At 36.1% G+C, this 12620-nt stretch overlaps 2 protein-coding genes across 5 annotated transcripts in view; one reads left to right on the forward strand and one right to left on the reverse strand.

The window, feature by feature from the left end:
• LOC106669298 (protein Skeletor, isoforms B/C) overlaps positions 1-12620 on the reverse strand; it is a 100564-nt gene that overhangs the window by 46171 nt on the left and 41773 nt on the right. For both annotated transcript variants that reach the window (XM_014398670.2, XM_014398669.2), the window contains exons 2-3: positions 9022-9171; positions 4273-4354 (exon numbers count right to left, since the gene is read on the reverse strand). In XM_014398670.2, the coding sequence (XP_014254156.1) occupies positions 4273-4354; positions 9022-9171 (232 nt within the window). The remainder of the gene's footprint in view (positions 1-4272; positions 4355-9021; positions 9172-12620) is intronic.
• Positions 8233-10595, forward strand: LOC106669299. Of its 3 annotated transcripts, XM_014398672.2 has the most exons (5): positions 8233-8249; positions 8346-8617; positions 9486-9770; positions 10172-10249; positions 10310-10595. In XM_014398672.2, exons 3-5 carry the CDS (start codon positions 9529-9531, stop codon positions 10350-10352), a joined length of 363 nt encoding a protein of 120 aa, XP_014254158.1. In that variant the 5' UTR covers positions 8233-8249; positions 8346-8617; positions 9486-9528; the 3' UTR covers positions 10353-10595. The 3 variants fall into 3 exon arrangements, with proteins under 3 accessions (XP_014254158.1, XP_014254157.1, XP_014254159.1); XM_014398671.2 differs by lacking the exon at positions 8233-8249 and having other exon boundaries at positions 8276-8617; XM_014398673.2 differs by lacking the exons at positions 8233-8249; positions 8346-8617 and adding an exon at positions 9236-9329.

A 12620-nucleotide genomic window follows, 5' to 3' on the forward strand; every position in this document is an offset into this window, starting at 1 on the left:
CTTGTTTAGTAATGGTTTCTTGTATGGTTTATACCTCATTATCAATCTTTAGGCTTGTTACCAGACACCATAGCTTTGCTATTGGTACTCAGTTTTGCTGGATTTTTTTTTTCATGAATAGAAGCTTTCTTAATTTTTAGACCTTCACAGCAACAATGACATGCGGTTTCCTCTTCTTCTGCTACTCCCAATATGTTAACATGCATATTGAGGCGTCAATGCGCAGTTAATAGACTTGAAATCATTATGAATTTTGCCCGACTTTGTCGTAACAGGTCTGTTGTAAGTTTGGGCGAGTCGTTTTTGAACTTTGTCAGTCCTGTGGTGTTTTTCATAACTTAATACGATCGGCAATTTATATTATGTGGATTTTCACTCATTTCACAGAAAAGTACTGGTACTGCTGGTGTCATTGAGGAACTCTCACTGGTTCCTAGAGGCTTCTTCACTAAACTTCTATCTTGGGTGCTCTCTGATCCAGGCAGGGAACAATTTGTTATTTATTCTTATTTTGCCCAGTGTACATGTAATATATGTGAATTTTTTCAGTTCTATCTGACGTGCTTAGAGCATGGCGATCAGATAGAAAACTATTTTTTTCCCTTTACTTCCAGCATTTCTTTTGACCGGAGCACAACTGAAATACCGTGGCAAATATTTCGAGAGATGTTGGAATTTTTAACTCTCAATTTGCTTTGCCGATTCCAATGCTCTGATGGTTTTGGTGCCTTCCTGGTACCAAATGTAGTCAGAGTTGACTGGTAGTACTCCTACTTTCTCCCATTCCGCTGTTTTAGATCTAGTAGTTTGGCGTCATGGGGTAGCTTATAACGATTCTGTCCTTTTATGAGGTATTGTTACAGCTTCCTTACTGCGGCTGCACGTACGTTGGCGGTAGCTCAGTGGAAAAGGGGGGGAACGTGTTGAAGGGAGAGACAAGTGATGGTCGGTGAGGAGGTGAAAGTTTATTTATAGGTGTTACGTTGAGCGCCACGGTATTTTTGGGGAAGGATAAATACCGAAACCAGGGGATAAAAAGGAAAAGAAGAGTAGAACAATAGGAAGAAAGAGAAAAGGAAGGGTAGCGATGTAGCGCTTCTGGCTCTCTTCTTTCTGATGGCGCTTCCAACCAGGGTTATGATGGGAGCTAAATGATGAAGTTCTTCCTTCTTCTATCCGAGTTAATTCGTTAACACAAGCAAGATATCTTAAGGTATTATCTTACTTAGGGTTTAAAACTACGATTGAAAAAAAAAAATGAATACTAATCACAACTATTCTAATTACAAGTACGTAGACAAATCCTTTTAAATTAAAAGCTAACAAAAGGCAGAAACTTATAGCTAATGTCTCTAGTCCAGAATTATCAGGCGTGATAAGAAATTGGAAATGTACCAACTCACGGGATCACTCCTCACTTGCTGGCATCAGCCCCTTCCTCTTCGTAGGAACTCTTCGATCAGCCCGACTAGGTTCACAAACCACACACACACCTACACTTTTTAAAAAAACAATATTTTTTTTCCTCGCGGAGACCACCTCTTCCTCGGAATGTCTATATCCAACTGACTCTCCTTGCTTTTTTTTTCTCAATCTCGGACCCAGTGCCATCCCGATCAGGATCTTGCAGGCCGCGAATTGCTTCCTGCTTCTCTTCTCGGTTCGTCCCGCCACTATTTTCGCTTTATTAATTTTTTTCACGAGAAGAAGGAAAAAATGTAATAATATATGTAGATCTTGCTTCTTTCTGAATGAAGATGTTTAGTCATATTTGTAGTTGTACATTCAAAGGAATTATTTCACTTCGCTCTTTTAAGTGCTACTGTATACCCAGCTCTGTACTTAAAGTACACCGTTCATCTCAGTTGTCAAGAAACCTCGCGGAGAAATGTGCACCAGTGACCGTTGAACTCTCCTCTGCCTGTACGCCGAATTCGCATTTATTGTGTTGGAAAATGCCAGCTTTCTTCAAGCGCACATTCAGTCCACAATGCCCCGTCAAGATTCCTATGAGGATTATGCCTAATCATCACAAACAAAGCACAACATTCAGTTATAAGTTTGTACTGGAGCCCTGCTTATACCTTTGACTCGAAAGCAAAATCTTCCCGGCGTGTTTGATTCAAGGTACAATAAGACCACATGCCACGTTCAATGATATTAATTTCAACTCTTTAGCTAAAAATAAAATTCCTTTTTCGGAAAACAAATTACACATGTTAACATCCGTTGAACTTTTTAATTTTTTTTCGAAATAGTGAAAGGTCAAGTAGGTGAAAATTATCCTCTAGGTGACCTCGTGAAAATATTCATCCAGTATTTAACATTCCTCTTTTACTATATTAATGTTTGTTATTACAGTAAAACATCACATAATTACGAAATATCGTAAAAATCAAAATAGGCCACGTTCGGCTCAAAACGTGCTATAATCGATATGATATGACACATTGGGAATATTGATTTTCTAATGCACCTTAATGTTTGATATCACATGAAACCATGGTTTGGATAACAGCAATCTATAAAATAATAAGCCATGTGTACGATTGGTAAACAACTTACGTTTTTCCAAGTCGAAATTTTCATCAAATATAATAAAAACAATTAACAGTAACAATGAAAAAAATCCTAGTATCGATTACCTCTATAAAATATTTCACAATAATACTAATACTATACTGTAATGATTTAATAAAGGTTTGAGATTTTTAAATCTTAAACGTGGATAAATGGTCAAACATGGACAGTCACATGTATTTTTGGTATTTTTTTCTTTAATTTACTGCCCACAATTTATTAGTTATTAATTATTGTTACTCTAATTTATGGTATTATTTTTCCTGTGAATTCATGTATATCCTGGTTGTAAATAATATTCCTAACGTTTTGTTTCCCCCTTATATTTGATTCTGCCTTATTTTGACACCCAGAGGTGTATTTTGCTTTCCGATCAAATAAAAAACATTAACCATCAAGTATGGTGGATCGTGTTTACAAGCACTTGTCAGTAGACCATATTACCAAATGAAATTCGCAGAAAATTTTAAAAATGAATTGAAGCTATAAAAAGTATAACTTGTCTTTGGTTTGGTATAATATATTGTCTTACGCCGAGAATTGCCGGCTTCGCTCCGTGGAGACGGGCAGGGTTACTTAATGAATTAGGTAGAAGAATAATGAACTTAATATTAAATTTTTTAAAAATGGGCGCCACGCTGTTTATATACACGTTAACAGCGAACCGTGAAGAGAAAAAAAAATAAAATAAAACAAAGAAAATTCAATAACAGTAAAATTAACTTAAAAAAAGAACACAATATTTACATAAGGAAACAAAAAAACACATTTATTCCAACGCAAACTAAAATATTAAACATAGATTAATCTTAATTCTCTACGGGTAACATTTTAACAAACTTACACACTAAATGAACATACATTCGGTACATTTCTATTGCTTTACAATTCATATGTGAATTGCAAACAGCCATAGTAACGATTAAAAATAGATCTCTTTAAAATGATAGTTCCTACTCACCGCAAGTTGTTTTCAACGATATGGATTTCGAGCCTACAGCTCATCATCAGATTGAAGGAGCTCTACAGCCTGATGGTGAGCTGTAGGCTCGAAATCCGTATCGTTGAAAACATCTTGCGGTGAGTAGGAACTATCTTTTTTAAGAAATTGAACAACCCAATCACTCCACCATTTATCTTTTCTATTAAAACTAGGTATCAGGTAATCTAACTTTTGTTTTGGGATAACACCTTGAAATTTATCTACTTCAAAATCAACTGGTTGCATCCTACAATAAATTTTCTCAATACTCCTTCAAAAGTTCGGTCAGTAAAGACTAGTACCTTTTATTAGTTTTTCAAGTTCTCCTTATCATTCCTACATTTTCTAAAGAAAAATAAACATAACAGCACAAATTTCTGAAAGAGAATCACATGGCAAGATGTTCTTCACCTAAGAAACACTGAAGTCTGGACTTAAAACAGTGTAAACAGAGTTTCAGGAAACAATGTTCATCATTGTTTACAGTTTGTCTAAGCTTAAGAAAAGACGCCCCCGTCTACAAAATGGGATTTTCAATCGATCGGACCAGGAAGCGTCAACGTCCAAACTTTTCTAAATCGTTGTTTTTATCAATTTAAAATCTTTTTCCTCAGGGATTTTCTCCTAGACAGTAGCGTTGAACGACCAGGATTCGTAAAGATTACAGTGTATGTAAATTGTCTTTTTAACTTTATAGAAATTTTGCTCACCTTCCTACATAATCTTCGGGATAAGGGATAATATATCCTTCTGGAGATGGTCGAGGTGTGCTACCTACCCAGAAGAAAGCATCTGAAAAAAATAATAGACATTTTGAAACCGTTATTTGTATTAGAATTTCTTTCCGATTCGGAAAGACCAGATATAAGACAAAAAATCTAAATATAAAATAGTTTTTATGTAATTAAAAATATTTACTTGATAATACTCTAGTTATTCTACTAGTTTTTAAGCCGCTTTTAACAACTTCTTAATGTTTATATTCAATTAGACTTGAACATTCTTTTTCAACGTGAATCGTATTTTTGTTATAAAAAAAAAAAAAATAACATCAGAATCTCAGGAACGGCAACCGTTTCTATATGTGATATCAAGCTCTATTCTGGGTGAACCTTTTCGTTTATTAAGTCCATTACAGTTCGTGGTCCGATGGACCAATTTTTTCAATAAATTAATGTGAAAGATAATGGTCGAGATAAAATAGTCAGTGTCATAAGGGGGATTCGAACCCACGTTCTTCGGCTAAATTCGCCGCTGCTCTGCCACTTGAGCTATCGTGACTTGCCATCTCAACCTCACCTCTCGACCATTACCTTCCATAAATATTAATTAATTGAAAAAAGTTAATTGGTCAATCGGACCACGAACTGTACTGGACTTAATAATTGAACTGAAGTATATCTTCAAGAAAGTTCTCCGTGGCCATTTCATTTGTCGCCGAGAATCAAATAGATTACACGACATTTGAAAAATGGCAAAGAGGAGGGAAAATTCTAGAGGTGTGGTTGAGATGGGAAGTTAGTGTCCGAGCGGATCGAAGTCACGATAGCTCAAGTGACAGAGCAGCGCGTATTTAGCCGAGGGTCGCGGGTTCGAATCCCGCTCGTGACACCGACTTTTCGTTTATGATCTATCCCAATTAAATTAAAACCTAAGCGTGCAAAAAGGGTCAAGTTCCAAATCCTCTCCAAAATAAATTAGCCTATCAATGATATCTACGCTGTGACCAAGTCGGTTCTATTTTTAGATTATAACCTGAGAGAACTCAAAAGAAAAGTAACGGATCCAACTCCTCATTGCTCATTCAGAAGCCAAGAGTTAATCAATAAAAATAGTGTTGCTGATACAAGTAGGAGTGAAGTGAGGTTAGCTACGATGTAGATGTCTCTACTTTGATATGCTTAAGTTTCTGCGACGGAGTCTGGAAGTTTTATACTTCCTTTTGAGTTCTCTCAGGTTATGGACTAAAAAATAACGGATGTGACCTCAGTGTAGATGTTATTACATTGATAGGCTAATTTTTTGGAGGGGTGTCTGGAACTTGGCCCTTTTTTCACGGTGGGTTTTTGTGATATCATAGTTTTAACAAGTAACACATCAATCGAGCTGTTTCACATATCCAATGTTCATTAAATGTTAAGAAACTGAGGGTGTAGTAGTGTGGGGGGTTGTAATTTTACTGAAAGCTTGATACTGGTCTTCTTTCTAAGGAAGAAGAAGCTGGGATGGAGGTCTTCCTTTTTCCGCCGGTTTTTCAATTCGTTATCTCAGCCAAAAATTTCGAAAATAGCGTTCAACACTTCTTTTCCCAAGTCTACATATCAGTCACTGTCACCTGAGCAAACACTTACATCGTACGAGTTCATTCAAACATAGCTCAGTTGAGCGTTGGAGCAGGAGGAAGCATCTGCCATCCATATCATCTTTAAATGCGAAACAACCGCTCAATGGATACCTGCGGTACCAAGAAGACCCAAGAAAACTAATTGCAGCAGTGAGTCAATGACCTACTACTGCTTACAAGAACGATCGGGTCAATTGAACAAAGGTAGCAGGAAAAGCCAGGGGACAAAAGCCTTCACTGCTTGGGGATAAAAAAACCACAATTTCCTAACATGCTCATCATCATAGATAGAGCTCAGTATCATTGCATTCAATCCTCAAGAAAAATTATAAATGCCTTCTTAAAAAAATAGGAATCGCTTAATATGCTAAGTATTTCAAATACCGATCATTTTGGTGTGCCTATCCTCGCTGAGTCGGCACTTTGCCGTCTTCAGCGTTGGGTCTAAACAAAAACAGCAATGTTTAAATCATAGGAGGGTGAGATAGGAGTTCTTTCCCCCATGAATAAATTTAACTTTCAGTTGAGCCCTTCTGGCTCCCACTATTTACATCCTAGATCCAATGCAGAAGATTGCGAAATCGTAAAGTTTTCTAAAAGACCAACCCTGCGAGAATAGGCCATCCAAAACTGTCGAATTTTGGTTTCATCATCCTACAGACAACGCATCTCACCATTTTAAGAGAGAACTCAATATCAAATTTATGAAATAATAAAAACGGGAATTTTATGTAAAACAACCCAATATATTGGCTAAATTATACGATATCAATGATGTATAAGAAGGCCAGATTAACAAACTGCTCAAAAATTAATAGGGATATTGACAATTTTGTAGTAAGTAAAAATATTTACTTTCCCTAGAAATTTCATTTTATTTTTATTATAAATTGTATTCGAATTTATTAGATATTATTTTGTTTTTACGGAAGGAAAATTTAATTAAGAGATTTTGAAAAATAAAAGGTTTTAATTATGTTCCATAATTATGTTTATTGGACACAATAATTTTTTAAACAATTAATTCCGTGTGTAATATTACCTGTTAGCTGAAACCTCTGGGCACCTGGTAGGCATGATGCTAATTTGCCACCAATTTCATAAGGAATTTCACTCCATAGATGTTGCAACGCATCAAAAGGCCTTCTCTGCAACGTATCCCATATGTACTCAATGGCACAACTCTGTTTCTATGGAGCATTGTCATTCGAGCACTGTCACCCAGAAATCGAAAATCCCCGCCAATGAGATCCCTGGGCTGAGGGATGTATTCCTGGATAATTTCTTGGACTGCGGTGAGGTTGCCTTGGGCAATATGGAGCCCAGTTCGTCGTCCAGTATAAATCCCAGCCCAGACCATTACACCGCGTCCTCCAAACTGCACTGAAGGTAGCACGAACTGGGGCATTGTACGCATCCCCTTTTCTCGGTATACTCTTCGGCGCCTATTACTGTACAGACAGAAACGCGACTTCTAGGGGCTCGCTGAACCATAATCTCCTGAGTTGCTAGTGGTGGGTTCAAAGGGGTATACGATGTGAAGCCAACTTCCCACAAACGATTATGAATCGTTTTTGTTGATAAAGGCATTGCCAAAATATCTTGTACTTTATTTAGGATATGGCGGGCACTATGGAAAGGGTTCCGTTTGCAGCAATGATAATATTTCTGTCCTCCTCAGTGTCGTAATGCCCTGACATCCACTACCAGGACTCTTAATGGAACTTCCAGTCTCTCGGAATCCGGCTAAAGCCCGGCAGACCTCGCTCTGAGAAACGCCAAATATCCACTTGCATGTGACTTCGATCATTCATTCTCACAATAATATTGCGACCTTGTGTTTCAACATGATTTCCATGGTTAAAGAGAATACAATTTGATTAAAATGGAGAAAAGACAAGAAAAGGTATTTGTTTACAAAATGAGTAATCTTCATGTTTATTATTGTTAAGTGAATCCGTTATTAAATATGAGGATTAACATTTGTTTGTTTTTGGTTTGTATTTCTATTTTGTTTTATCCCACTAACAAGAATATATCGGTTAATTTAATTAAAATTAATAAAATAAAAATAAATTACAAATATCCTTATCATTTTTGAGCAATTCAGTATATTAAGACAAAAAATCATATGTTATTCAAATCGTTTTTTTTTTTTAGTTTTCAAGACCTTTGTGATATTAGGCTTTCTTGATGTTTACAGTTTCGTTCTTAAGTATTTTCTTTTCATAAAAATTTAAACATTAGTAAGTTTTGTAATGAAGAAATGTGGATAAGATTTTATTCTGAGCGTGAAAAGTACAAAAGAAATGCATACTAGGTAACATTGAGAGTAACCAGATGGTAATTAAAATAATAATTGTCTGCAGCGTAAATGCAAACAGCTGAGTGAAATAAGTAAATTTGTAAGACAATTGTAATTTGTTGTATTGCGATTAGGCGGAAAAGACGGGGAAACGTTGTTGCATTTACAGGGCTTATCGATTTTGGCGAGAAACGTTCGGTAGCGTGAAGTCGTTAAGGACATCGGCCCATCGGCCGGCTGGCTGTTATCTCGTCGATCCAGCTCTGCTTTGATCGCCAGGCGGCGGGATGACAAACGGTCCCGTTAATGATCTCTTTATCGGCACCGCACACGACGACCCTGTTTCCAGGGAAATGAACCGTCCTGAAACCGAACAACACACGGCTCGAATATCTGAAATGATCAAGTATGTATATGGATTAGTAAGTGTACGTTGAACGGACGGGGCACGGGTTAAGGTCAGTTCTGATGGGTCGAGCATCGTTCTACGCCCTTTCGGAAATTTATTCAACCTAGCTCCTCTACCGCTGGTAATCAGGTTCGCTCAGCGTTCGATATTAGATCGATAATCATTTACAACAGTTTCAAACAAGATTTCACCCAAATCAAAAAAAAAAAAAAAAAACACAATCAACTTTTAAGTCAATTTAATTTTAAAAACCAATGCTTCCTTGATTCTTTAAATAGGTTACGGCTCAATGTCCAGAAATCGTACAAACGCTTGGTAATATAAAACGAAGCACTCATCCGGTCCTGTTAATTTGTCGTTATAAATACATAGATATTTATCTGCAGAATAGGAAGTCTTACCTGGGCCGGTTCCGTCGTAAGAGAACCCCTTGACGAATATCGTAGAGTCGTCAACTGCGTACGCCGTACCTCTTATCCCGTGGGCGTACTCCTGGAATGTACCGATAAGACGGCCGTAGTACACACCTCGATCTTTTGGTCGACATTCTCCTGTAACAGAAAACAAAACGTCTCTTGTTAAAAACCCTCGTTGTTTACGTTAGAGAAGACCGACCTCAGTCCGGAACATCGCAAAAACCGAATGCGACTGAGCAGATCGTCGCTCTCAGAACCAGACACAAGACCTATCGACCCAACCGCGACCGTCTGTAAGGCCAAGCCAATATAAGTTTTTCTTTCCATCGCCAAATGAAATTTATTTTTAAAAAATCATTCGTCACCTGTCCTATTTTATTTATGAATATGAAAGAATATTATAAATAAAACATACGCTGAGGTAAATTGTTTTCCGCTCCGTTTTGTAGGTTGGCCAGTTAAGACGACAAGGAAAGCAGCAGCTTTCGCCAGATGGGAAAGGCCGAGGTGAGGGTCGCATTACTGTGGGTTTTCCTCGTCTGGGGCACTTGGGCAGTCCTCCACCTGTTCATTATTGGGATACTATTTTACGTGCACAGTGTTCCGTTAATAGAAGCTGTGAAGGAGCAGGTAGAAGCCAAGGCCCAGGAAGAAGAGGAGACCGGCAATTCCACCGACATCGTTAGAAACTATCTCGAGCGAATCGGAGAAGAGTACCTATCAAGCGCTTACAGGTAATTTGCAGGTGATGCAACCTTAGATTCTTATATTGTATGAAAATGATGTTTAATGCTATGTCGTTATGACGCCTTAACTTATGCTATAGTCTCTTCTTATTTCTATTTTAAAAAATGTCATATTAGAAAAAACAAAAGAATTTTCCAAATTTGAAAATATTATTTCTGTTTCAAATAATCATATGGATGTTTATTCACAATTGGACTTTCGCATCAAAGAAATACCTGAGACGTAACTCACATAGTTACATATTCGCATCAACATCCTATTCCAATTCGACTGATCAAAGTTTGAAGAAAAAAAATTATGACAGCAACAAACCTTTACAAATATAAATTTTGCCTAGAAATTTACCAAGTGCTTTGAAATCTAAATTACAATTAATCGACGATTTCAGGAGCTTTGGGGCAGGCGTGATAGCATTCATCCAAATCGTCTTGTGCATAATGGGAATACTTTCGTCAAGGAAAGAACAGTATGTAAAAGGATCTCAAGTGATTTAGTCAACTCTTATATTTTGTCTGTATTTATTTAGAAAGCGAACGTTCGCAAAGCCACAGGATGACGACCTCGAGTGAATACGGGATACATACTGCTAGTGGAGAGGAAGTCCTTTGAAGATAAGAGAAGTAATGTCCTAAGTCCAAGTAGGATTCCCAGTACAACCCAACCTGCCCTTTTGTCGGAATTATAACGAATATCGCGGAGACGATTGAATTCTACAAAGACAGTCTTGGTCTGACTAATATAGACCAAAACCATCATTTTATTTTAAAGACATTGTTTTTTGTAGATATTTTATATTACATTTTATTTATGGATTTTGTCCTATTCATTTTAATAAAAGAAATTAATGTAGTTACTATTATTCTTTATTAATAACTAGATGTAGGTACGTAAGTCGTCTTTCTGAAAATCATCAAAAGACCTACGTTTCCCGATTGTAATGAAATTTTTGTTGAGGATATAAATATATATACTAGATCGAAATATAACGTGTCCGAGATTAGATCGATAAAATATACAAAAACCGAAAGACGCTTTCTGTTAATTAGGCCAAAGAACTTCTTTTTTTGGAAAACCATTTGGATGAGTTTAAACACCCTTTAAACCCGTTAAAAACAAATTTTCATAGTATTAAAAAATAAACGTTTGCAGGATGGTTTCCCAGGAATTTGTTTTTTACTACAATGTCTTGTGTTCCAATTGAAAAATTCATAGCTCCTTATTTAAGGATTCAATACAAATTGAACGTTATTACAACCCCAATTTAATTTAGTGGTCGATTGATCAAATTTACTATTATTTATTTGTAAGGTCTTAGTTGAAATGAAAACTTAGTGTCATGAGCGGGATTCGAACCAACGACCTTCGGCTATTACAACCGTTGAATTTTCAATGCAAAAACACAGAAACATTGTTGGGCTGGATGACCAAAAGACGCTTTTGGTAAAATAGGATAAAAACCTTTTTTAGAAACACCTATTCCGATTCGTTTCAAGCACAATCTAAAACCTTTAAATATGAATTTTTAAAGCGATAAATAATGCGCATTTTTGGGATTGATTCTTTCCCAGGATAATTTTATGTTGCAGATGTCCATATAAAAATTCTTCCTCGAGATTTTATGCCCTTACAACCATTGGAAATCTGTATATCTCTTCTTTCAGCCTATGTCAACAAGGTGTAGATTTATTGACATTATGAGAGAGAAAAATGAGGATGATATTAACAAAATCTTTTCAAACGTTTTATTTTTTATCTCCAGTTTTAATTTAATCACAGAAGCCGCTACTGTAGTATTATGTGTAATTTAAACGATCATAGATGCGTGTACAGTTTCTTCTAGATAGGTGGAAATGTACAAGAGTCATTCGTCCGATTTGGTGATATTATGTAAAATTCAAGCAGATTAAAAGAGTCCATTCATGTAAAATTTCTTGTAGATCGGTGAAGTCGTTTCAAAGTTATCACTAACTTGTGATTTCTGAAAACAAAATCGCAAGCATTTTTGAGCTGGAAGACTAAACAATGCTTTCTGTAAAAATGTTTTTTGGAAAAACCTATTCAGATTCATTCTAAGCTACATCTAAAGCCTTAAATATGAATTTTTAAAGCAATAAAAAATAGACATTTTTGGGCTCGATTCTCGCCCACTTACAATCGATGGAAAGTTAGACATCTCTTCTTTAGCTTCTATCAACAAGTTTTAGATTTTATGTCATTATATATCAGAAAACGTGATGAAAACAATAAATACTCTTCAAATGTTCTATTTTTTGTCGCCGATATACCATTACATGTACGTTGTAAAATTATAAATTCATGTAAAAATTTTTTTAGATCGGCGGAGTTGTTTCAAAGTTACCAATATTTTCGTGATTTTCAAGAAAAATGGAAGCATTACCAAAAGATGCTCTCAGTACAATACGTTCAAATCCGTCTGTTTTGAAAAAAACCTATTCGGATTCGTCTTAAGTACCCTTGAAAGGCTAAGAAAAAGAATTTTTCATAGTAATAGAAACTAGGCCATTTTTGGCTGAATTTACGCCCGGGGGTATTTTTTTCAATGTTCCTCCTACAAAATTCGTATCTCTTCTAGATTCTAACCAATTTAACGTTAATATAACCATTAAATTCACTAATTTCGTGGTCCGCTTCACCAATTAATATATTACAATTAATTAAGGTTTTTAGTTAAGATAACAAAGTCAATGGCACGAGCATTGAAAAATGGCAAAAATGAGGGATTGAATTTTTATTGAATATTAATTGGTCAAGCGGTCCACGAAAACTAGTGAATTTAATGTTAATGATGTTAACACTAAAGCTCTCCGTGGCCATTT

The sequence above is a fragment of the Cimex lectularius genome, unplaced genomic scaffold, assembly GCF_000648675.2.
Source record: "Cimex lectularius strain Harlan isolate CLEC.00 unplaced genomic scaffold, Clec_2.1 scaffold35, whole genome shotgun sequence".
NCBI classification, from domain to species: domain Eukaryota; kingdom Metazoa; phylum Arthropoda; class Insecta; order Hemiptera; family Cimicidae; genus Cimex; species Cimex lectularius.